This window comes from Halichoeres trimaculatus, unplaced genomic scaffold (genome assembly GCF_033239565.1).
Source record: "Halichoeres trimaculatus isolate MK-OKI-2021-1 unplaced genomic scaffold, fHalTri1.1 fHalTri1_scaffold_10, whole genome shotgun sequence".
Lineage (NCBI taxonomy): Eukaryota > Metazoa > Chordata > Actinopteri > Labriformes > Labridae > Halichoeres > Halichoeres trimaculatus.
In genome coordinates this window covers 34,810,599-34,836,445 of record NW_027437187.1, presented here as the reverse complement: position 1 = coordinate 34,836,445, position 25,847 = coordinate 34,810,599, and the positions used below count along the sequence as shown (strand labels likewise).

At 40.8% G+C, this 25,847-nt stretch overlaps 1 protein-coding gene across 1 annotated transcript in view; it reads left to right on the top strand.

Annotated features, from left to right (window-relative positions):
* Positions 1-24,545, top strand: part of met (MET proto-oncogene, receptor tyrosine kinase) — a 119,103-nt gene extending 94,558 nt beyond the window's left edge. Inside the window, exons 13-21 of the mRNA XM_074677943.1 lie at positions 2,325-2,478; positions 4,591-4,725; positions 7,104-7,364; positions 12,377-12,457; positions 13,205-13,386; positions 16,101-16,210; positions 16,323-16,488; positions 16,578-16,714; positions 22,895-24,545. Of these exons, the coding sequence (XP_074534044.1) occupies positions 2,325-2,478; positions 4,591-4,725; positions 7,104-7,364; positions 12,377-12,457; positions 13,205-13,386; positions 16,101-16,210; positions 16,323-16,488; positions 16,578-16,714; positions 22,895-23,195 (1,527 nt within the window). The 3' untranslated portion in view covers positions 23,196-24,545. The remainder of the gene's footprint in view (positions 1-2,324; positions 2,479-4,590; positions 4,726-7,103; positions 7,365-12,376; positions 12,458-13,204; positions 13,387-16,100; positions 16,211-16,322; positions 16,489-16,577; positions 16,715-22,894) is intronic.
* The last annotated feature ends 1,302 nt before the right edge of the window (positions 24,546-25,847 follow it).

Genomic DNA, 25,847 nt, shown 5'->3' with positions numbered 1-25,847 from the left:
GCTTGACGGCACCCTTCACCTCTGATGTCCACCAACAGGCTCAGGGATTACTGCTGCGACAAGCACCAGCCACCACAACTCCTGACAGCCGCCTCGAAGACCATCCTGACAAGATCCTCAGCCAGGTGTTCCCAGCAAACCCAGGTGGTGAACAGTTGACAGCTCCGATCCTTTTTTCACCCTGAGTGTCCAGAACATATGGCCCCAGATCAGCCGATACAACTACAAAGTCCATCATTGATCCGCGACCCAGGGTGTCCTTGTGCCAGTTGCACTTATGTACACCCTTATGTTCGAAAATGGTGTTAGCAATAGACAAACCGTGACTAGCACAGAAGTCCAGCAACTAAACACCGCTCTGGTTCAGATCAGGCAAGCCGTTCCTCCCAATCACACCCCTCCAAGTCACACTGTCATTGCCCACATGAGCGTTGAAGTCTCCCAGTAAGACAACCAAGTCCCCAGTTTGGGTGGTTTCCAACACCCGTCCCAAGGACTCCAAAAAGAGTGGGTACTCTGCGCTGCTGTTTGGTGCGTAACAACAAACAACAGTCAAGACCCGTTCTCCAACCCGAAGGCGCAGAGATGCAACTCTTTCGTCCACTAGGGAAAACTGCAACACACCGGTAGAGAGCTGGGGAGCTATAGGTAAGCCCGCACCTGCTTTCCGCCTCTTACCCGGAGCAACGCCAGCAAAGAAGAGAGTCCAACCCCTCTTGAGAAGGTCGGTTCCAGGGCCCGGGCTGTGCGTTGAGGTGAGCCCGACTATATCTAGCCGGTATCTCTCTACCTCCTGCACCAGCTCAGGTTCCTTCCCCACCAGAAGTGATGTTTCATGTCCCAAAAGCCCGCGGATCAGGCCGCCGAGGTCTCCGCCTTTGACTGCCACCCAATCCACATTGCACCGTACCCCTATGGCTCCTCCTGCAGGTGGTGGGTCCTAAGCATAGACTGTATATAGAGTGGACAGCGTGGCTCCACCATTTATCAGAGAGAATCTGAGAATCTGAGTGGAGCTGGGTGACAAAAATAATATATATTTTTTTCTTTCAAGAGTCTAATCACTTTTTGACTCTACCTCCCAACATATTTTACAATCCCCCGAAAAAATACATGAGAACGTCAGCTGTCAATCATCATTAAATGTGACATAAAGCCTCTTTTTAACCTCGTACAATTAATGAAAACTAAACTTTTCAGAAAAAAGAGGACTTGAATACAAGATAGCCAAATTATATCTACAAATCACCACAACAATCAGACGTGAGTAACATTTCTAGGAGGTGTATTAATTTTTTAAAGTTTGACCACAGCCCATCTGGAATGACTGGAAAGCCAGATTTTTTAACCTATACTGCAGCCAGCCACCAGGGGGAGCAGTTTTTGTGGAAACCTCACTTCGAGCCGAGCAAGCGGACGTCTCTTTTTTTTTTTTACAGTCTATGGTCCTAAGGGGGAAGGACCCATGTCACCCATTTGGGCTTGGCCCAACCAGTCCCCATGAGTAAAGACCTGGCCACCAGGCAATCAACTGGGGGCCCCAACCCCAGGTCTGCCTCCTGGGCGAGGCTCTAGAGACCCTCGGCCAGGGAATAGAAATAGTTATTAAGCAATTTTGTTAATAAAGCAGTTGAAGTGAGCTCAGTGTGCTGGAGTAGATGTAGAAATATCACGACTCAGTTTCTTTCAGATCTGTTTAATCTGTTTTAAAACCTCTCACTGGTTTGTTATTGGAACAGTCAGTCTCCAAACATCCCTGCAGGTCTTCAGATGTGTGATAAGAGAAAATGTACAAACTTCATGATATGAACTCGCGCTGAGCTCCTCACACCGTCGTCTCCTTCTCAGATATAATATCCAGCTATCGCCGTCTGCTGACGCGGTGGCGTGCTCCGACACAGACACATTATCAGCCTCATCAGTCGTGAAGTGGCCTTCAGAGTAGAAAGCCTTTATCACAGGGGGTGTTCACACAATCACACACGCACACACACACACACACCCATCTGCAGCAGAAGCTTCATTTCCACTGAATCTAATAATGGCAGGAGCAATATCACTGATGTAATCTGCCTGTCGTCTGTGGCAACAGACCGTCTGTGTGTCTGTGTTATTGCATACCATGTGTCTGAATGCCACTTTCATGCCTCCTAAATGCTCGCGTGTGCTCGCACCACATGGTTTTAGTGACATGCATGCTGCGGGAGTCTGCGCTCAGGATTCTTGAAGTCTTTGTAAGAGTTTGGTTGATAACGGGAAGCAAACACGCTCTTTACTTTAAATTTAGGAAAGTTTCGTTCTCATGTTTCATTTTTTCCTTCCAGTGGCGTCAGGCGAACTCCATCAGACATCTGGGCAAGGTGACGCTGGCTCAGGAGCAGGACTACACGGGCCTCATCGTGGGCTGCGTGTGTGTCAGCCTGCTGCTGATGATGCTGGCCTCGCTGCTCATGTGGAGGAGGAACAAACACATGGATGGTAAGAGCAGAGTCGGTCTGCAGCATCTCGATGGGTTACTCTCTGAAACGTCATTTCGATCAGGTTAGAATGACTAGAAATTATTCCATCATGCCACCTTCAGTGAAATTTAGGAAGAAATGCTCGGAAAAAATCAGGCTGGAGAATGATTAAATAAACAAAAAACTAGCAGAAGGACCATGCATAAGAATAAAAGATTTTATTCTTATATATCTGTATCTCTCATATTTCAGCTTAATGCTTTAACTGCCAAAGAAAAAAGTCCTCTGGCTTTTTTCTGACTTTGCGCTTCACATGTTTGCTTAAACATTACCAAATAAGGATTAATTCAACTCGGGGGTTCTAGTTTTCAGTAACATACAAAAGAGTATCGTCTGCAAACAGATTGACTGTAGCGCTCTTGGAAGGAAGTTTAAGTTTGTTTTAATTTTATTTTTTGTCCTATACATAAGTAGGTAGATTAAAAAAACTCTCCCTGCTTTAAAAAGGTCACATCCATCACTTATTCAATAACTTTGCATCAGAAAATGTGGAAACGAAGCCACTTTTGCAGCGTGCAGTGAAACACGACCCGTCCAGGGTTAAACTTAAAACATCAATACAGAGAAAGTTCTCTCTTTTTTTCCTCAAAGTGTTATTTACTTTTTTAAGGTCAAAGGTCGCTCTTGAAAGCTCCTCACCTAAGCTGTAGGACCAACCTGGTATGGTTCCTTACAATTGTCCTTAAAACTCTCTCTAATGTGCAAGTTAATAAGGGCGATGAATCGATTTTAAAAACTCTTGAAGTAACTGTCACGTCACGTACAAATGTTAAGAATCAGAGGAAATTTAAGATAAGATACTGTACGAAAAGGTTGTAAAGTTTGGAAGCAAAAAGAAATGTTTTTCCTTTTTTACACCAAGAAACAGGAAGCAGTACTTTAGACTTAGACATCCCAATATAAAATAGAATGTTGTTCAGCTTAATTCTCCAACTGTCAAAGAAAAAAGTCTTTCTCTGACATTTTCCTTAATCCTAAAGCTTAAACATAAACAAAAGTCTGACTTTACTCTTCACATTGGTTTAAACATCACCCAACAAGGATTGGGATAACTAAAGGTTCCCAGCTTTTAGTAACAAACAGGAGAGTATCGTCTGCAAACAGATTGACTTTAGCGCTCCTGTAAGGCGCTTTTAGCTTGTTTTAATGTGACGGTACTGTTTTGATTTTTGCTTATAGAAAAGTAGATTGACTAGGGATGGGTACTGAATTTGGTACCACCATAGGTAGCGACAAAATTCATCTGTACCAAGTACAGATTCACGTAACATCAAATGGTACCACGTTTAAGTACCTACACCCATACTTGAGGCTGTGAGCGTGAAGAAGAGTAGATGATTTTCAACACTGAACATGAACACAGCATTGCAAGGTTATTTATTGAGAAATAAATAAGTAAAATTTAAAAATTGTATACTTAATTATTAAGAAAATGGTAATTCTTGCCACATAAACACACACAAAAGTACCAAAAACTGATACCAATAAGTACCAGTACCAATTCCTGGTACTGGGCATTGGTTCCATATCGTTTAAGTGTAAAAGTGGAGTGCAGCATATATAACAGGTGGTTTAAAACATCAAAATAAAGATTGTTAAGAGTCTTGGAGACATCACAAAAGTTCCCAGCTGCAAATTCCTAACGGGAGCTTTAACATCAACCAGTCCCTAACATAATAGGAGAGTTAATCAAGGGATTCAAAAACGACTTTAAGTAAAATTCATGTAACATAAAAGAGTCAGGAACTAGAGGACATGTAAGATATGATAAATGATAAAGAAAGGAGCAGAAACAGAGACGTAGAAAATGACGAGTATCAGTATTTCTAACCTGCGTGCATGAGTTGAAGCTTGGTTTGTTGCCTGGTGGGTTTACAGGAGGTTTGTGTTTGGGGCGCATTGGTGAACTGCTTTGCCTCTCTAATTCTCTCCTCTCTCCCCCTCCCCCCTTTTTTCTCCTCTCTCACGTCCCCCACTCTCTCCATCCTTTCCTCTCTGTGCCTTTTATATCTGTATCCACCGTTTCCTCCTCCTCCTCCTCCTCCCACGTCCTCCCCCTCTCTACATCTAGATCTGTCTGAGGTGTGGTATGATGGCCGGGGTCACATCCAGCATCTGGACAGGCTGGCTAACGCGAGGAGTGTCAGCCCCACTAATGAAATGGTCTCCCACGAGTCCGTCGACTATAGAACCAACCTGCTGGAGGGTACGTCAACCAGTAATGCCCCTTTTCGCCCCCATCACCCCCATCACCTCACCTGTCATCCTCCATCGCACAGCACACCTCCCTCCCTCCCTCCAGCTAACCTGCTTCCCTCCCTTTGGGGCTAAATGCTATGCTAGCAGTGCATGCTTTACATGTTCTGAACTAACACCTAGACTTTAAGAGCCGTGTCACCCATCATGAAGTAAGTGTTGATGTGAGAGACAGAACTACAAACTCCAGAAAAGACAAAAGTTGAATGTTTTGCACGATATGGTTTTTAATATTTTACTTAGTTTTATTTTTTCATTCATGTCTTTCAAAATGTTCCAGTCTCAACTTCTTTCATCTATGAAACCATAAAGCCCAGTAGCCCATGAAAACTTGAGTCCTCAGTCATGTTTCAACCCAAAACTGTGAAGTAGTAGTTTGTTGATATGCAGAGAAGACAAAGTGGAGAAAAAGACAAACAAGAGGCTTCTCTGTGGTAGAGTTTGGAAGGGATACACACAAACAGTGGCAGAAAAAAAGTGAATTTTTTTTTACATTTTAATGTTTTAGGAGTTTTTAGAAATTAAAATTGTTTCAAATCTTTTGATTTTTTTTTAAGTTTAATAATCAAAATTTTTTAATTAATCATTTTTTGTTTAAAAATTGTTGAAATTTCAAATATTTCAAATTTTTGCAAATTTTTGCAAATCTTTAAAATTTTAATTTTTATTGTAATTCCACATATTTAAAAGTTAAGAAATTTTTGCACATTTAAAATTTGGATTTTTCCTTTTTTTTGCAACTTTTTGACATGTTAAAAAAAATGAAATTTTTGCAAATTTATTACATTAAAAAAAAAATAGTACACAACACATTTTTAGACTTCAAATATTTTAGACAGTTTTTAAAGAATTGAAATTTTGGATTACTTTTGAATTTCCAAATTTTTGAAATATTTTCAAATTTCTTGAATAGCGTTTGATGAGTCTTTTTTTATTTTAACAAATTGTTGAAATTTCAGATATTTTAAAAAATTTTGCAAATTTTGGAAATTGTTTTTTTTTTTTATTTTGCAAATTTATGATTTTTTTTTAAATGTTATTGCATATATTTAAGTGTTAAGAAATGTTTGCACATTTAAATTTGGAAATTTTCTAAATTTTGTTGCAATTTTTTGATATGTTAAAAAAATGAAATTTTTGCAAATTTAATTACATTTTTAAAAAATTGCGTTTTCACAATTTTTTGTAGATTTTAAATATTTTTGAAATTTTAAAAAATTGAATTTTGGACAATTTTTTAATATCAAAATATTTTGAAATATTTTCAAATTTCTTAAAAATAAAAAATCTTAGACAACACAGGTACAATTTTGTTTATTCCAAAAAACTTCTTAATTAGTTACTCTCTAGATTTCAGCAAACTATAGATTTATATACGCTTTGTTGTCTGTATGTGAAGATTGAGTATAATTTGTGGTTTTAGGATGATATTTATCCAGGTGAGCTGAGGCAAACTGGCTCCTATGAAGCCAAAGACTGCTGACCTCTGGTGTCACATGTGGACGTAGCCCAGTTGCTGCTGTGTTGAGATCCTGTTCGTGACGCCAATCTGTTGAGGAATTATTAGGGAGCTTGACACATGAAGGAGGAGACTCTGAACACAAAGGACTTTTTTGAAGAACTGTATGCTTTTGGGCTGCAGAAACTTGAGTTAAACTTCGCTCTCAGTGCCCCTCATAAAACAGCCTCTCCAGAGATCCAGGAACTTTCAGGAGCAGGGCCTTCAGCTGAACATAGCTATAGTACCATTTTAGTTTCTGGAACTTCTGCTCAGAAAGCAACTTAAGTTTAATGATCTTAAACTGAATGTAAATACACACCTCCTCTTCTGCAACGTTATGTCAGACATTAGACTCCAGGAAGTATCCGACAGGCCAGTCATCCACCTGTGGTTTCACCTGTGGTTTTGGGGTCTTGCATCCTGAGGGCGTGAGCAGGGCTTGGTGTATCATGATCCTGAGTTTGATGGGCAGAGTAATTTTCTGCTTCTTAAAGTGACTTGAAAAGCTCAAACTGTGAGGAGGTCGCCTTACTAATGAACTAATGTGTGTCCTCGGGGAGAGCAGCTTCTGTGGAGACTTTGAGATGATTGTGCTCACTTCAGTCATCACTGTCGTCTGTTTTTTTCATAATTCCTGTTTCTTCCTCAAACAGCATCGGAGGAGTAATCAGAGACTCTGTTTTTCCAGCTCCATTCCATTACAGCATCAAGTTTCTCTTCCTCTTTGTTGTCGTCTTTCCCTGATCATGTAACACACTTTGACCTCTGGAGATGCCTCTAAAAGAGCCGCTGACCTTTGACCCCCTCCGTCTCCTCCACTCCTCCAGATCAGGGCACAGACAGGCCCGAAACGTGCCGAGCAACTGCTCCCATCTACGGAGGGAACGGGGAGCTGCTGTCCCCTCGGCTGGGCGTCCTGGGAGCAGGGATGGGTCTGGGGATGGAGGGTGAGCTGGTGTCCCCGCTGCTGATGGCTCCGGTCCACATTGACCCGTCCTGCCTCCACCCGGACCTGCTGACTGAGGTGCAGCATGTGGTGATCGCCAGGGAGCATCTGCTGCTCCATCTCAACCAGGTCATCGGCAGAGGTTAGTCACAGAAAAATACTTCCCAATCAGTTCGGCTCCTTATGCAATTGCAGGATTTTTTGTGACTTATTAGTAAACATACCATTTAAGCTAGGCTCCTCCTCCTTGGCTCAGTGCCAGCAGCAGCACACACCCACAACCTTCATCCAAAGCTACGTGAACACTTTCACTAGCCCAGCAACCACCTGTAGCATCATGTTTCTACATGGGAAAGACTCCTGAGCTTTGCACCTAACTTAGCATGTTAGCACAAGCTAATCATGGGTATTGGACACATACCTGGTTAGCAGAAAGCTAACTCTTGTTGCTTTTTGTCCTGTGTTGATCTCCAAATTCTTGAAAGCGAGTAAAATTCAAGCCAAGCTTCACCCTTGTTTAGGAAAAAGCTTTATCTGTTTGGAGTTTTGTTTCACTTTGGTTGTTTTTCTTCCCTCCATGCTACGCCAGCTATTGTAGCTGCACCAATTAGCTTCTCCCACTTACTATCATCAACATACGAAGTCATTTTCACACTGGGCACGCTGTGATTGGCTGAGGTTACCACACTTACTATCCTCCCAAAAACGTCCAGGCACAACTAAAACATCAGCGTCCAGGCAGAGGAGGGGGTTTGAGGCTGACACTGACACTGACACACTATGTTTCTTTTCTTGATTTGAAGTCACAATATTGTTTAAGATCAACTCTAAAGCCAAGACTATAAATAAAAAAAAGTTGTTATCAAATATGGAATTTATGTCAAAAGAGCCACAAGAGCTCTTCATGCACAGCCGACTTACGTACTCAGGTGCTGGTCAGTTGCAGAAACAGGCAAAGGGAAAATGATAAAATAAAAAAAATAAAATAATAAATTGGACGATGCATTAAATTTATGGCAAGAGCTTTGCAGTCCAAATCTGGATCTGTAATAATAGACTTTAAAATACTTTGTCATTAAAATACTTTTAATGAGCATGAATTTACAGCGTGAATTTACTCCAGAAAATCTGAGTAATAGATGTTAAAAGCAGCAATCATCAATCAAAAACCCTTTTAAGTCTCCTGTTGCTGCAAAAACTGAAATAAAATAAGTGTTTTTGTAGTAATTTACTAAATAAAAACGTGTCTGTCACTTTTCAGCATCAGTGCTGACCATCTGTTGTTCATTAATGCTTTATCCCAGCACATGGCCACAATGAAGTTTCGATTTCGTTTATTTTTTGTTTATTTAGGTGCACTGCAAAAGATGAAATCTAAGCAGGTTTTTTTATTTTATTTGTGGAAAAAAAGTTTTATTGGAACTTAATGTGCCACATTCACTGAAAATGTTCAAAAAAATGTCAGATTTCAAGTTATCTAAAGACAAAAATGACACCCGAGTTGTCTGTTTCTTGTTGAGACTTTGTTCTTATTTCAAGAATTTTTTTTCTTATCCCATTTGCAGACTTTCTGAAGCAATCCAGTCGTCTTTTCTGTCTTTTAATATCTGGAAATCAGAAATTTTTCTAGACCTTTTAGGTAAAAGTGACTCATATCAAGTCTAATAAGATCAGTTGTACCAGAAATAAGACAAAAACACTTGATTAGATTTCAGGTTTGGCAGCACCTCTGACTCTGTGTATTTTTATTTGTCCCTTCTGAAACAAGTTGCAGAAAAATAGAGACAAAAAAGTTGAGTCTTATTTGTCAGATAACAACAAAAAAGTCCTTTGAATTTACCAACTGCTGAATTTATCTGTCTCTTTTGTTTGCTTTGAGAATGAAACCGGACTCATTAATCAACCTCGTAAAACAGCAGGACTCCAAACTCTCATCTTAAGAACTACAAAAGAAAAATAATGATGCTTATTTTATTACAAATATTTATGATGGGATCAAAGCTGATGAAGTGATGCTATCACAAAGCAATCCAGGAGTAAACTCAGGGTTTATAGCGAGGAAAACAAAAGTTAGGGTTGAGCCGTCTTTATCGACACGCAGACACAAAATCACCTCATCGTGCTGTTTGAGCAGACCCACAGATCAGATTCAGACCTCTTTCCCCCCTCCGCTGAATTATCCCTGAAGAAAGGAGTCTGGATTTGGAGGCGGGATTTTTTTAAAGCGGCGTAGGATGATTTGTTCACAGCTAGTATTCCCAGAGCTCATTGTTGGGAGGCGTAATCCAACACCATCAGACATCTGCAGGGACGTGATAGGAGAGCACCGCGCTCGGTTAACTCCTGCACCCCTTCACCGTCTGGGGCAAACCCCCTCTTTAAAGAGATGTAATTCAGGGAAATGCACAATAAGTCAGGAGCAGGCTGTTAGTTTGTGGGGTATTGATGAATACAGCTTCATACTGGGTTACGTGAGGGGGCGGGTTCAGTGTGGGAACGATGGTAATTTAAGATCGACTGAATCAGGCGTGGAAAAGGGAGACACACTCTCAGGGGGAGTTGTTTTCCATGCACTAAATGAAATCACCTTCATCCTCCTCCTTCATATAAAAAATCATCTTTATCTGATTTCTGAGGCCGCTCTGATCACGCTGCCAACTGGCAAAACGCACAATCTTAATCATAGTGTCGAGAAGACGGCTCTGAACAAGCCAAGATGGAAATGAAAGATGCTTAGTGCATGAAATCCAAAAATAACTCTGTGTATCTCTGGGAGAGCAGAGATGGTAATTTAGATGGTGCAGTGGTTACCATGTAAGGGCAGGATTTAGAAACTGTTGTTTGCTTACTTTGATGTAATCAGATTCAGGTTTATTCACCGACTTCGTTCCTTGTGAGGAGCTCTCAGCGTGCTCCAGCTGCCAAACTGAACTTTCGTGCTTCGGTTGTGTTCGTCATGATGAAGTTCAGATGGTGGTGGAGACACAGACGAGGGATGCTGACGGCCTCAGGGGTTCTGGCAAAGCAGGACAGCACCTCAGAGTTTAACTAACGGTTTAAATATGTCCCAGACCGGTGGAGGGATGGATCAGGGATGGTTTGAAGCAGAGATGTCAAACTCGTGCCATGGAGGGCCAAGAGGCTGCAGGTTTTCGTTCCGACCCCAAACTCTGCCAGGTGATTCCACTGATTACCTCGCCTTCAAGCAGAGAGCAGGGACTAATCAGTGAAATCAGCTGGTGGAGTTTTTGGTTGGAAAGAAAACCTGCAGCCTCTTAGCCCTCCTTGGCACGAGTTTGACACCTGTGGTTTAAAGGATGTTCAGAAGTAGACTGCACAGCCCCCTGGTGGGAAAAGTTGATATTAACCCATGCATTCTTACTAATGGCCAGCAGGGGGCGAAGCCAGTGGCTTTGATGAAGGTTTGATTTTGGAAAAAGTAGGGGGCAGTAGTAGTTCCTTCAGCTGCTTCCATTTCCAAATACGGTCATCGATTCAAATGATCAGCTCGTCATCAAGCTCTGCTCAAGCCTGATAACGAGCCATTCATTTGAATCAGGTGTGCTGGAGTAGGGTAACATCTAAAACATGCAGGGCAGGGGGTCCCCAGGACCAGGATTGAGAAACACTGGTTTACTGTGTTGCGTTTTTCTTCTTCGTTGGATTTATTAGTGGGGTACACTGTGTCACGATGCTATGGTATCGTGCTTTAATGTTACTGATGCAGCTATCGGCATCCCGGTTACAGATTTTAAGTCTGTGTGGATGGATTCATTTAACTGACAACATGCCGGCTTAATATACATGATTGATATACATGATTGATTACTTTGGAAATTTAAAAAAAAAAGGAAATTTTTTAAATTTAATGATTTTAATGCATTTTTTGCAGTTTTGGCATTACAAAAATGTTTGCTTTTTTGTAAAAAAAATTTAATTTCTCTTTCCTTTTTTTTTTCTTTTTTTGCAACTTTCCATGATTCCATGATTTTTTTTTGTAATTTGGTAAAATTTTAAAAATTATTATTATTTATTTATTTTTAAAAAAAGTTTTGCAATTTTATGAATTTTTTGCAACTTTATCAAAAATAAACAAACAAGACTTTACATGTAGAATTCCATGAATTCCAAAATAACTTCTTGTTTCGATAATTACTCACTAGGCTTTGACTATTTATCGAATTTTATCCACTTTATAGTTTTTATTGTGGAGATAAAGTTTGTTTTGTTGCTCCAGTATTATTTCAATCGTGTTGAGCGAAGGCAAAAATGGCTCTAATGAAAATGAAAGTTGCAGACTCCTGGGGTTAGACGATGGAAATCAGCAGATTTTCCTGTTTCATGCAAACCAAGTTTTTGAGATTTTTGGTCTCCAAAGTACCAAGGTGTACACTGCAAAAAACAGAAATCTTATTAAGTGTTTTTGTCTTGTTTTAAGTTAAAAAATTGTCTTATTTTACTTGCTTGTAACAAGTTAAAAGAAAACTTTGCTCAAAATTTGCTTTAAACTAGAATAATGTCTTAATACAAGTAACTTTTCTCTTGTTTCATTGGCAGATTTTATTTACTCGTTACAAACCATTCAGACCTCATTTTGTCATTAAACAACTTAAAACAAGACATTTTAATGAACTGGACAGGTGAATGTGGCTCAAATTAAGTCTAAAAAGACTCTTTCCATTTAAATTAGACAAAAAAAAACACTTGATAAGATTTCAGTTTGTGCAGTGAACAGTTGGTGTCTCTGTGTGGTGAAATCACAGGTGATGAAACTTTGGCTGGACTCAGACTCACTCTGTGCTCCAGCAGTGAGTCATGAAGCCCAGTCAGGACACCTCTGCAGGGAGGGTTGTAGGAGGACGGGGCTTCCTGCCAGGTGAAACTGACTTCATACAGGTAGTCAGCCAACAAACCCTTTACCTTTGCAACGTTTAACTGGAAAACCAAATAAAAAGAGTTTTTTGGCCAACACTCAGGTGAGCGCGGCGTCAGATCGGAGCTTCACATCCATCAGAACAGAAAGCGCTGTGTTTCGTACGTCGCTTTTCTGTGTGGGCAGGAGGTATTCGCTCGGCCTTCGCAGGTTCAAACAGGACCACGGTTCGTCACTGAGTCCAAATAAATCTGACTAATGCATCTTGTTGTAACCTGCAGGTCACTTCGGCTGTGTTTTCCACGGGACTCTGCTGGAAGCTGACGGGCAGAAGCAGCACTGTGCGGTTAAATCTCTGAACCGTAAGTAAACATTTAGGTCTGACAAACCCTGGTACTGGAGTTAAAGCTGTTTGTTTCTCTTTGCATGGAGTAAATACAGATAAATTCTCTTTTATCCACATTTTTCTGGACTTAAACTCCCCACTTTTCTTTGCATCCTTCCTCTTTCCTCTCTAGTTGCCGTCATTATCACACTTTCATCAGTTTACCCTGCATATGATCGTAGTCTGCCATAAAGACCAAATTGCATTAAGGACCTCATCCCATCAGAGCGATGAATCCTCGGCGGCTGACTTGATGGAGATGAATGAGCGCCTGATGGCGGCGTTAGTCTTGGCTCTAATCGTGTAACCTGTCAGACGGAGCAGGGAGATTGATGCTGGAGTAATGAGGAGGAGAGACTCTCTCTGGACCCCTCTGGGATTTGGGTTTTATTCAATTTAGTGATTTCTCAGGGCGTCGTGTCACTTCTTTTACCTTCTTTGTCAGATTTTCAGCCCAGGAAACGGACGTATCATTATTTTATTTCCTCTCAAACTGGTGTCATCTCCTTCCATCTTCGGGCTGAAGGTCGATCAGCTGTTTTCTTCAAACCTTACGAGCATCTCTAACCAGATCACAGCAGAGTCAGCGGGGCTAAAGAGCAGGACATCAGAGTGGGGATGCAATCTCCAAATGGGGGTTTGGTTAACGGGTCAGGTCTGGGTGAGGGGGTTTTATCTCCTTTTAAAAAAACTCTCCTTGTGTCTTTTTTTTTTCTCCATGAAGGTATCACGGACCTGGAGGAGGTGTCCCAGTTCCTGAAGGAGGGGATCATCATGAAGGACTTCAGCCACCCTAACGTGCTCTCTCTGCTGGGGATCTGTCTGCCTCCAGAGGGCTCCCCGCTGGTGGTTCTGCCCTACATGAAGCACGGAGACCTGCGCAACTTCATCCGGGACGAGGGACATGTATGTTTCACACGGCTTAGTTTAGATGGAACAGTTTATGAAAAAAATCTGAACCGTTCGGTTTTCCTCACTCGGTTCAGGGCGCATGTGCTTTGTTTGGTTCGGGTTTTTCTTTTTTCTTCATTTTACAGCTCAGTTTGAAGCAGAGTCTAAGAAGTTTGTTTTTGTTTACAACATAACATATCTGTCACCGGAGATTTTTCCAGGTTATTTTAACAGATTTCTCTTCTCTGGCAAGAGTGGCCGCAGTTTCATGCCATGAATTACTTACCACTCAGATATCACGGTGATCTCTGTGTGAAGAGTCATATAGATGCCTGCATTTCTGCACTTCAACCACTAGGAGATTCTGTTCTTCTGCACGTCTCCGTCCGGGACTAGGAGGGGGCGTAGGTGCAAAAATGACATCATTCGTCCACACAAAGCCACGCAGACCCTGTAGACGCGTCAAGCATAAATCAGCTTTTAGAGCAGGGATGTCAAACTCTTACCATGGAGGGCCAAGAGGCTGCAGATTTCTTTCCAACCTAAAGCTCCACCAGCTGATTTCACTGATTAGTCCCTGCTCTCTGTTTGAAAGTGAGGTAATCAGTGAAATCAGCTGGTGGAGTTTTCGGTAGGAAAGAAAACCTGAAGCCTCTTGGCCCTCCATGGAACGAGTTCGGGATCCCTGCTTTAGAGGGTGTAGCTGTGACATTGCTGTTCTGCTGTCTGCACTGCAAAAACTGAAATCTTATCAAGTGTTTTTGTCTTATTTTCAGTAGAAAATTCCTTTTTAGACTCAATATGAACCAAATTCACATGACCAATCCAGAAAAATGTCTTGTTTAAAGTTATGTAAGGACAAAAATGAGGTCTGAATTGCTCGTAACCAGAAGAAGAGAAAAGTTACTTGTATTAAGACATTGCTCTAGTCTCAAGGAAATTTTCAAGCAATTTTTTCTTTTTCCATTGGCAGATTTTTTTACTGGTTACAAGCGATTCAAACCTCATTTTTGTACTCTGATAACTTGAAACAAGACATTTTTCTGGATTGATAAGTTGAAAGTGGCTCATATCAAGTATAATAAGACAATTTTTACTTTAAAAAAGACAAAAACACTTGATAAGATTTTATTTTTTTGCAGTGTGGGAGCTCTGTAGACTCAGTGTGAGCTATGACAGCGGTAAGAAAGAGGAGGATAATACTGAGTGTTGCCAACTTAGAGACTTTGTCCCTACATTTAATGATTTTTCAGACCCTCTGGTGAGTTTTTTTAAAGATGATAATTCTTGCGACTCTCCTGGAGTTTGGAGAATCTGAGGTTAAAGCATGTTTTGATCTCTGTCCCTCCTCTATCCAAAACAGACTGACAGTCCGCACTCACAGCAGATGAATTATGGTCACTTCTGCTGGTCCCCAGCTCAGATAAAGGAGGGGGGTTGATATTTAGACATAAAGAAACAAGAATGGACAAAAAAAAGTTAATTTGTAGTTTAGACATATTTATGATGTTGTGTTTTTCCTGCTTTCTGTCTCTCCCACCTTATTTCTCTCTCCTACAGAGTCCATGACAATTACATGTAAATGGATTATTATACAAATTAGACAGCAGTGTCATTTAGTGACTTTTAGTGGCTCCTGGGACAGACAATGGTGACTTTCCTTACTGAGGAGTTGGCAAGTTGAAACTAGCAATGTTTCCCTCAGCTTTTATGAAATGAAACAGCCTCATTCTTTCAGCTTTTTCATGACTATAAATGACATAATTGATAAAAAAAAAAAAATCTGTTAATAGTAGATTATTTGGGTGTATGGGAATCTAGTGTGTTAAAAACAACAACAATGTATGACAAAAACACAGGAGTTTAAAAAAAAACCATGAGCAAATTCTAGATCATAGAATAGGAAGTCATTTGTCAAAGCATCTATGAGCTGACTTGTAAAAAATCAAGCGTTTATGTCTTATTTTCAGTACAAAATGTCTTTTTATATTTAATATGAGCCAAATTCACCTGACCAGTCCAGAAAAATTTTCTTGAAACTAGAATAATGTCTTAGTGACTTTTATCTTCTTCCATTGGCATTTTTTTTAAAACTTGTCACTGCATTTCAGACCTCATTTTTGTCTTTAAATAACTTAAATAAGACATTTTTCTGGGCTGGTCAGGTGAATGTGGCTCATATTTAGTCTAAAAAGACATTTTCTAATGAAAATAAGACAAAAACAGTAAGATTTTAGTTTTTTCCAGTGGCATCTTCCTCTAGCTCCTTCAGTCTGCTTTAAGACACATGCAGAGAGACTCAGGCCCAGATCCTCTCGCATAACAAAGAGTTAAGAGAGGGAAGCAAATTCAGTCTTTTTTTTTTAACAGATATGTTTATTACTTTTTCCTTTTTTTATGAACAACCAACAACAAAACACACAAAATACACAAAAAGCTCAGCACAACATTGGTTTACACACATCTGTCACAGGTACTGTTAACAAAATAAAGCATACAATTATAAGGAAGATACAAATTGCAGGGTCCTTCGTTATTATTCAGTTTGTTTATTATTTAGTCCAGTGCTATATTCGCAAAGGTTGAAGCAACAGTAGGGCTCAAGAATCGAAAATATGGAGTACATTTTTGCAGGAACTGTCTTTTTGTTGAGTGAAGCATAAAGCTCAGAGTCTTTTGTAAACTCATGCTCTGTTTTGGCTCTAAACCTGTGATCTCCTCGTCTGCAGAACCCAACAGTGAAGGACCTGATGGGCTTCGGGCTGCAGGTGGCCCGAGGGATGGAGTACCTGGCCAGCAAGAAGTTTGTCCACAGAGACCTCGCTGCAAGAAACTGCATGTGAGTTTGTGTGTGTGTACTGAATCTGCAGAAGAGTGTGTCTGACACTGCGAGAAATGAAGATGCTGGGGTAGAAAAGCTGAATGAGAAATGTCTCCGTTTGCTCGGACAGGCTGGATGAGAGCTACACGGTGAAGGTGGCGGACTTCGGCCTGGCTCGAGACATCTACGACAAAGAGTACTACAGCGTCCACAACAAGAGCGGCGTCAAGCTGCCCGTCAAGTGGATGGCTCTGGAGAGTCTGCAGACGCACAAGTTCACCACCAAGTCTGACGTGGTGAGGACGCGGTCGCTCAGGCGGTGAAATGTGTTGTAAGATGGTGCTCGGTGCTTGTTTTAACGCTGGGTGAAAACGTTTCTCCGCAGTGGTCGTTCGGCGTCTTGCTTTGGGAGCTGATGACCCGTGGAGCTCCGCCGTACTCTGACGTGAACTCCTTCGACATCACCGTGTTCCTGCTGCAGGGGAGGAGGCTGCTGCAGCCCGAGTTCTGCCCCGACGCGCTGTAAGTCACACACACCTGCGTGAACGCCTGTGTTTAAACGCTCACCTGTCATTGAGCTCCTTTAACTAACAGCTCAGCCTGAGTGTGATTGATTCGCTGCAGAGCTGAGACAAAGCGAGGTGGTGGAGAAGTGAGAAAAGTGGAGCTGTGTGGGCGGTGGAAGTCGTAAATAAAACGGTGTCAGGTTTGGAGCATTCATCACCTTCTTTAGTAAGAGTTAAACACACTTACAGCTCCTTCGTCTGCTCCGTCAAACGTTTCTTCTGCAGACAGTTCAGGGTTAAATCAAAGTCAATCTTTGCTTCTAGCGAGTTTGAACCAAAGATCCACGCCCCTCCAACATCAGCCTGTCAGGTTTTGTTGGTGAACTCTGGCTGCTGCATAAATCTTCCTGTACAGTTCAGTCGTGCTTTCTCTGAAACATCAGCTACAATCATGTTTCAAAAAGCTGCCACGTGCAAACTTGTATCTGAACCTCGACTTGAAAGGCTCAGCGCTGAAACCTCGCTGATCTTCATGCCATCAGGCGAGCAGTGTGGGCCATGCAGGAGTCTGTTACCCCTTTTCCACCTAACTGGTGCTGGGTCTAGTTAGGTGGAAGCACTGGTCCTTTAAAACTTTTCTCTTCTGCCATCGGCAGATTATTTTAACTCATTCCAAGCAATTCTGACCTCGTTTTGTCTTCAATAACTTGAAACAAGACATTTTCCTGGAATGGTGAGGTTAATGTGGCTTAAATCCAGAGCAATAGGACATTTTTTACTGAAAGTAAGACAAAAACACTTGATAAGATTTCAGTTTTTTGCAGTATTTTATTGAACAGAATAAACAGCCTGATATTTTTTATCATTCTTGAAAAGCAAAGCTGCTGAGTGAGTCGTCTGTTGTTTTGTTGGCGTTTACTCATTTATAACTTAAACTGGAGGAGAAATTGAAGCAGCAGTACATTGTCTCTTAAAGATCAGGTCTTTGCTTACTTATTTACATGTTGGGGTGTCACTTTTGCCTCATGTTTGTGTGTTCACATTTCTCCCCTGCTCCGTATTGCACGCGGCAGAGATCTACGCTGTTTTTACAACTAGGGATGCTCGATATTATCGGCACAATATCGTTATCGGCTGATAGAAGCTTAAAAACATGTTTATCGTATCGGCAGATGTAAAAATTTCTGCCGATAAGCACAGCCGATAAGGTGCTATTCAGTTAGTATTATTATTATTTTCCATCTGAAAAATAAGCTCCTTAAATAAAATGTAGCACTTCATTTATTTGCACTGCAGAGCTCTGTGTCTGTCACCAGGTTGTTACAGTAGCTCTAAAATAATCAAATGCAACTTGGTTATGTTTAAAAATGCATTGTACATTTAACGTTCATGTGATCTAAAGAAATTATTTTTCTGTATTTCAATACTGAATGTCTTGAGTTTGAAAAAACTTTCTTATTTATGATAAAATCAAATGTTTTTTGTCTTGTTTTATGTGTGTTTCTTAAACAAATAAGACTGTCACAATAAGAGTAACATATAAATTCCAGTACAGGATAGACTTAGCTTTCTTTACAGTGAAAAAAACAAACCACCTTGTGATTATCGGTATCGGTATCGGTATCAGTATCGGTATCAGTATCGGCCAAAAGGGGTTTCAATATATCAGCATATTTGATATCGGCAAAAATCCAATATCGTGCATCCCTAATTTCAACACACAAACACACAGAAAGAGAAAGGCGAGCACACTTGGTGTACCACACAGTTAGAAGCGAGTAATGTAAAACTAATCTCTGCCTTGTTTTAAGCGCTCCCAGTGCCATCTTCCGCCCCTTGTGTCCGCAGCCGACACTCAACCCCCTCGCCCAGGGGGGTTACATATGGAGTGACGTACTGGCATTTTATGATGATGCAATGACATGGCACTGACTTGGCTCTTTGTCTATGGAAAAACAAACCAATTCTTAGAAAGAATGTTATTTTTTTAGTCTTATTTCCTTTTGACTCTCCCTCCTGACATATTTTACTATCCCTGAAAAATTACACAGAACAGCAGCTGTCAATCATCATTAAGCCTCATTTTTAACCTCTAATGAAAACAAAACTTTTTAGAAAAAAGAGGATTATAATACAAAACAGCCAAATGATATCTTCAAATCATCACAACAATCGGAAGTGAGAAACATTTCTACGAGGTGTATTAATTTTTTAAAGTTTGACCACAGCCCATCTGGAATGACTGGGGAGATGGATTTTTTTGACCTATACTGCAGCCAGCCACCAGGGGGAGCAGTTTTGGTGGAGATCTCACTTCGAACCTGGCAAGATGACGCCCTTTTGTTTTTACAGTCTATGGCCCCAGAGTGTGAAGGCTGCCAGAAAACCAGAAGAAGTCAGTACATTAACTATGTGTAAATCTGTGTCTGTTGTTTGGACACACTTTAGCAACAGTAAGGACAAAAATGCAGTGAAGTACCTTTCTCATATGGAGAAAGTTATTTTCTACACTAACATAAATACTAATAATAGTCAAATAATTTCTTTTGCTGCAAGATAAACTTTTTTTTTTTTTTCAAATTTCTTCATTTTTAGGAAAATTTGAATATTTTACAATAATAGTAATAATAATCAGAATCATTATGATTCTGATTATTATTACTATTATTATTATAACTTTATTTGTATAGTTCTTTTAAAATCAAAGGTTTACAAAGTGTTTTGACAACAATAAGGACATAAAAACAGGGAACACAAGCTTCAGCACGCAGAAAATAAAATTAGAAAGCTTTAATTTAGTTGAGACAAGTCTTAGAAATACTGTAGTTTCATAAGAGATGTGAACCCAGACAATTCAAAAACCATGCAATATAAAATGAGACAATGAGGAGCAAAATAAAAGCTGAAAACATAAATTAGCAAGACAAAGAAAAGACAATAAAAAGGGACTGAGAGCAGAAAACATGACAGCAAGTTTAAGAAGACAATATTAAGAGTGTTAATAGAATAATAAAATAATTATAGAAAGACAATAAATATAATGACCAAGAGATAAAACAATACAAAAGCTCACAAGACAGTAAGATAGAAATAAAAGAGATAAAAAGATAAAAGTTTTGATAAAGGACAAAAAGACAAATAGACAGCATCACAAAAAAGGAATTTTACACAAAACATTTTCATTCTAGCTGACCATTGACAGAATAAACTGAGCTTGGTGTGGAATAAGCAAGCATTAACCAAAATCAAGGTAGAAGGTTCAATTCATCATGATTTTAATTTTTACCATCTAAATGCAAAGCATGCAAATGTTTTTAACTCAAACAAGGTTGGAAGTGTTTCTGCAAGACTCAGTCTGCAGGTTTTCAGCAGCAGCAATGAGTACATTTAGTAAAAGTTTTTTAAAGGAAAGGGAAACTCTTCTTTGTTTCTGTCAAAGTGTCTCATCAGATCAGCTGGTCGTCTTTTCTCAGCAGTCGAAGCACCTTCACTGTCTCACTCCACACGACCGTATCTGAATCACTCTTATCGTTTCTCCCCGACCTGCTGGTGCTGTGACCTCATCCTGAGCAGATAACACACGGAGGTGTTCCCTGGCTGTCTGCGCAGTGTGTGTGTGTGAATTAGAGGGGAGTGGGAGTGTTCAGGTGAAGGAGGCTGAGGCCCTGAAGTTCCCAAAGCTGTAAATTAAACAGAGACGTCAGGAGATGATGCACGTCTGCAAACATTCCCTCCATTCTTCACTCCTGACGGTGGGCTGGCTGTTTGGGCGACGGCAGACGCCGACAGACGGCTCGGGCTTGTTGCGATGCTGCTATTTGTCTTCATTCTTAACGAGGATACGCTGCCAAGTCAGCGAGAGCGAGAGATGATGGTGGAAATCTCTGATCTGTCACTCTCTGACAGGCTGCAGAGTTTTGCTGCAGAATGATAAAAATGATTGATCGCTGGGTGAAAGTCAGACTTATCTCTGAGGCGTGTTGACATAATGAGCCATTTTTAAGAGCTGCTCATTTTTTATGCATGACAGCAGCCGCGGGAAAATAAAGCTATTGTTCAATGGAATTAAATATTGATATCTGCCGAAGCATCTCTGACTGACGCTCCCCCGACGGTGTTGGAGGCACGGAGCGGTTTCCAGGTTAAACGCCAACTGACGGATGATTTATCACAAGGGGAGAGGAGAGGCAGAGCTTCATGCTGCTGCAGGACTCAGACAGACTCAAAGCAGGGGAATGAAAACAAGAGAGTCTGCAAAACAAACAGCAAAAAGTTAATGAAAGGAAAAAGTTTGATTCAGTGAAAATGATCAAGAACCCGCGGCTCAAACTGAGACGTTCATTAACTCTGAAAGTAACAAACGAATGTTTCTTTAAGTGATTTCAGTAAAAATCTGTCACTAACTGTGATCAAACATCCTGAGTCATCATTACAGACTGATCAGAGCTCACCTGTCCCTCAGGTGTCTCTTCATTCTTCATACCAGAAGCTGCACTCTGCGTAAACATCAGCAAACTCTGATTCTGACCACGGAACATGTGACAGGAAGTAAAGGAAGGAAAGGAGGAAGTATAGTAATGAAGGAAGGAGGGAGGGAAGGAGGAAGAAACAAGGATAGGAAGAAGGGGAGGAAGGAAGGATGTAGGAAGTAAAAAATTAATCATGAAGAAGGATTGGAAGGGTGAAGGACAAGAAAATAAATAAGGAAAAAAGGAAAGATAGAATGGAAGGATAAGAAGGAAGGCTAGGAAGTGATGAAAAAAAGAAGAGTGGAAGGAAATAAAGAAAAGATAAGAAAGAAGGATGGAGAGCAAGACAGGAAGTAAGGAAGGGAGAAAGGAAGGAAAGGAAGAAGGGGGAAAGAACAAGGATAGGAAGGAAAGTAAGGGAGTAAGGATGAAAGAAGGGATAAAGGAAGGAAGGATTAAAGGAGGGGGATTAAGAGCAAGAAGGAAATAAAGGGTGGGGGGAAGGAAGAAAGGAAAGATTGAATCAAAGAATAAGAAGGAAAACAAGGAAGTGAGCAAGGAAAGAAAGGCGGGAGGAAGGCTAGGAAATAACAAAAAGAAGAAGAGTGAGAAGAAGGAATGAAGAAAGGACAGAAGGAAAGGAAGTAGGAAAGGGAAGAAGGGTGGGTGGAAGGAAAGAAGGATAAAGGAAATGAAGTAAGTTAAGAATGGTGGGCGGAAGGAGTGAGAAAGGAAAGAAGGGCGGGAGGAAGGCTAGGAAGTAAGAGAGGGCGGAAGGAATGAAGGAAGGAAGTGAGAAAGGAGGTAAGAAAGGGAAAAAGGGTGGGCTGAAAGAATGAAAAAAGGACAGAAGGAAAAGAAGTAGGGAAGGAGGGTGGCTGGGAGGAAGAAGGAAAGGAAGTAGGAAAGGGAAGAAGGGTGGGCAGAAGGAAAGGAATAAAGGAAGTAAAAGGGTGGAAGGAAGGCTAGGAAGTAAGAAAGGAAAGAAGGATGGGTGGAAGGAAAGGAAAGAAAAAAGGGTGGAAGGGAGGCTCGCAAGGAAGGAATTAAGGAAGTAAAAAAGGGTGGAAGGAAGGCTAGGAAGTAAGAAAGGAAAGAAGGGTGGGAGGAAGGTATAAAGGAAGGACAGAAGGAAAGGAAGGAAAGAAGGGTGAATGGAAGGCCAAGAATTAATTAAGGAAGGAAGAGGAAGGGCAGAGGGAAGGAAGGAAGAAAGAAAGGATTAGGAAGGGCAAAAGGAAAAATGGGAAGGATTTAACGTAAGGGAGAAAGGAAGGAAAAGAACCAATTAATGAAGGGAAGGAAGGAAGAAAGGAATAAAAGGAGGCTAGAACAGAAGAAATGGAAGATAGGGAGAAAGGAAAGAAAAGAAAATAGGAAATGAACAAAGGAAGGATAGAAAGGAGGAAAGAAATAAAAGGATTCTAGGGAGGAATGAAGGAAAGAAGGATAGAAAGGTGTAGAGTCAGTGCAGTTATACATAGCAGCATTCATAGTGCAAAGTGAGGAATGATGGGAATTTTTTTTTGCTCATTTGAACGATAACCTGAAATTTTTTCTGCTCCTATTTTAAAATAAACATCAAAGTGTTTCACAAAAAAAAACAGATGTCCTGATGAGATGAGCTCTAAAAACTCAGAGAGGTACGCCAAAGATAAACCTGAGTTCCCTTCTGACTCTCCTCTCTCCTCCCTCCTCTCCTCCCTCCTGTCTCCTCCCTCCTCCAGCTACACGGTGATGATCGAATGCTGGCACCCAAAGCCGGAGCGCCGACCTTCCTTCTCGGAGCTCGTGTCGCGGATCTCGGCCATCTTCTCCAGCTTCAGCGGGGAGCACTACGTCCTGCTCAACACCACCTACGTCAACATCGACAAGATGAGCCCCTACCCTTCCCTCCTCGCCTCCTCCTGCTCCACCAACGACCCCGCATCCTCCTCCTCCTTCTCCTCCTGTGACCCCTCCACCTCCACGTCCCTGCCGACTCAGTCCTCGCTGTTCTGCCACGTGGAGCGCGAGTGCTGCACCTGAAGGAGGGACCAAGAACTACTGTACGCCAAACACTGGACTCTGAACGCTGAGGGGAACGAACAGTTTCTGCAGCTTTGACTGAAAACTCGATGTACATAGATTGTTGACCTTTGACCCCTGGTCCTTTCTGAACTATCGGACCAGGTTATTGACTTCTTCTGACCCCAGGGAGCGTGATGTCAGCCTTCCTGTTCCTCTACGAGACAATAACACAGCACAAAGCCTCCCGGAGGACAAAGCCGCTGTCACAGAGCACAACGCCATCGACCCGCTGGTGTTCTCCTCTGGGTGGCCCGTGCTTCGATACCTGGATGTGGCTGGGATCTGTCTGTAATGTGAATAAGTGACAAATGGCCATGTAGAAATCACCCCACCTCCGCACGCCGCATGTGGGACGTGCGTGCAGTTCACTGGATGCTTTACGTGTAGAATAATCTGGATGATCAGCTTTAACGTGCATGACTCGCAGCCTTTTCGTGACTGTGAATCTCTCAGAGTCAAAAGGACAAGAAGCAGCTTTCTTCTTCTTTTTTTTTCAAACCCGTCGTGTTAAAACAGTCCGACCCCGGCGACATGCACACGCTTGATCGGCGTGAGGTTTTTCTCAGAGAGAAGAAAGACAACAAATGAGAGACATGGCCCGGAGGTTTCTCTGTCAGTTGATGAATCGCTTAGTGTGTGTCAGATCTGTCTCCGTGCTGTTTTTCTTACGCTGATTTGACACTGAGAAGAGCTTTACCTGTTGGATTTACGCTCAGACAAAGGGCGCTGAGGGTGTACAGCCAGGAGCTTTTTGGAGGAGAAAGTCCATCTTCAGCGTTTAATGACTGCTCTTACAATCAAGGCCTCCTGTTGAACTTCTACCGTTTACCTCGCAGCGTTGGCTCCTGTGTTTATCTGGCTTCACACCAAGAGTGTGTCATCCTGTGACCATCAGTGATAGCTGTGCTTTAACCCAATCTGTGCACCAAGTCCTGAGTTTAAAAGGTTTTTACTCTGGTCTATTAATGCACATACAGTTCGTCCTGCATGTAATAATAGTGTAATGTAGCACAGTAGAATGATCATACTGTGACTTTATCAACAAACAGCCGTCGCTCTAATAAATGCATTCATATTTTTTTTGGCAGAGATGGTTTAGGAAGTTATCTGGATTCAAGTTGCATAAAATTTTGTTTGCAAAAAAGTTTTACTTTGGCCTGAATATAAGATGAGTCTACTTTTAAGTCAAAAAATCATTTTTAGTTGATAATAATGTTAAAGATAACACAGGGAATGTCTTTAAAATCCAATCCAATCCAACTGTATTTGTTAATACTTAAAAACATACACTATTGAGCAAAGTGCTGTACAGAGAAATCAAATAAATAAAATGAAATAAAATAAAGTTAAATAAATAATTGAATAAATAAAATAAAATAAAATAAAATGAATAATTAAATAAATGAAATAAAATAAATAATTAAATAAATAAAATAAAATATGTGGCTAACATGAGACAAAAGAAACACTTTACATAAAATGCAAAAAAAAACATTTAAAAAAAAAAAAACATAATCAAACACAATTTAAAGGCATGAGAAAAGAGCAATCAAGTAAATAATAAAATAAATAAATAGAATCTGAGATTACTGTCACATTTCAGAGGCATAAAAATGGATGAAGTGAAAATGAAACACCTGAGATATCAGAATTTTGGTATCGTAATGATTCAGGATCATGTAAAGTCTAAAGCCTCGTTTCCACCAAGCGCTTCAGTTCGGTTTGTCTTGGTACGGTACACATTTTGTGGCGTTTCCTTTGGATAAATCTGGGACAAGTCCCCAAATTACCGACCCGTACCGTCCCACTTTTTGGTACCCTTCTGTTGGGGTGCCAGACTAAACCAATCCGGCCCCAGAAGGAGGAGCTAGAAACACTGTAGTCCATTAATTGGTGGAAAGAATTGTCACTTCCTGTCCCACAGAAGAATTAAAGAAACAAAGCTTGGTTGAGCTTTGTAACAAAGAGCTACATGCCAATCACCAAGAAGGGCACGGTTAAAGCTTTACAAATCTGAACCATACCAAACTGTTCACTGTAAAAAACTAAAATCTTATCAAGTGTTTTTGTCTTATATTCAGTAAAAAATGTCTTCTTATACTTGATATGGGCCACATTCAACTTATCAGTCCAAAAAAATGTCTTGTTTCAAGTTATTTGAAGACAAAAATGAGGTCTGAATTGCTTTAACAAGTAAAATAAATCTGACAATGGAACAAGAAAATTTGCTTGAAACTAGAATGATGTCACAAGCAATTCAGACCTCATTTTGTCTTTAAATAACTTGAAATTAGACATTTTTCTGGACTGGTCAGGTGAATGTGGCTCATATCAAGTCTAAAAAGACATTTTCTACTGAAAACAAGACAAAAACACTTGATAAAATTTCATTTTTTTGCAGTGTACTGATCCAAACCGGACCACTTGGTGGAAACAGCGCCTGATGGATGGTGGATCTGTTTTAGTAAAACTTATGTGACTACTTTTAAAGGTTCACCATCCTAACCCTTTCATAAAAAATAATTGTAAACCTGAATTGTAGGATAGCTTGCCCAAGGGAGGGAGAAAAAATATTTCGGTCAATATGGCGGTTACATTAAAGAGGGGTAT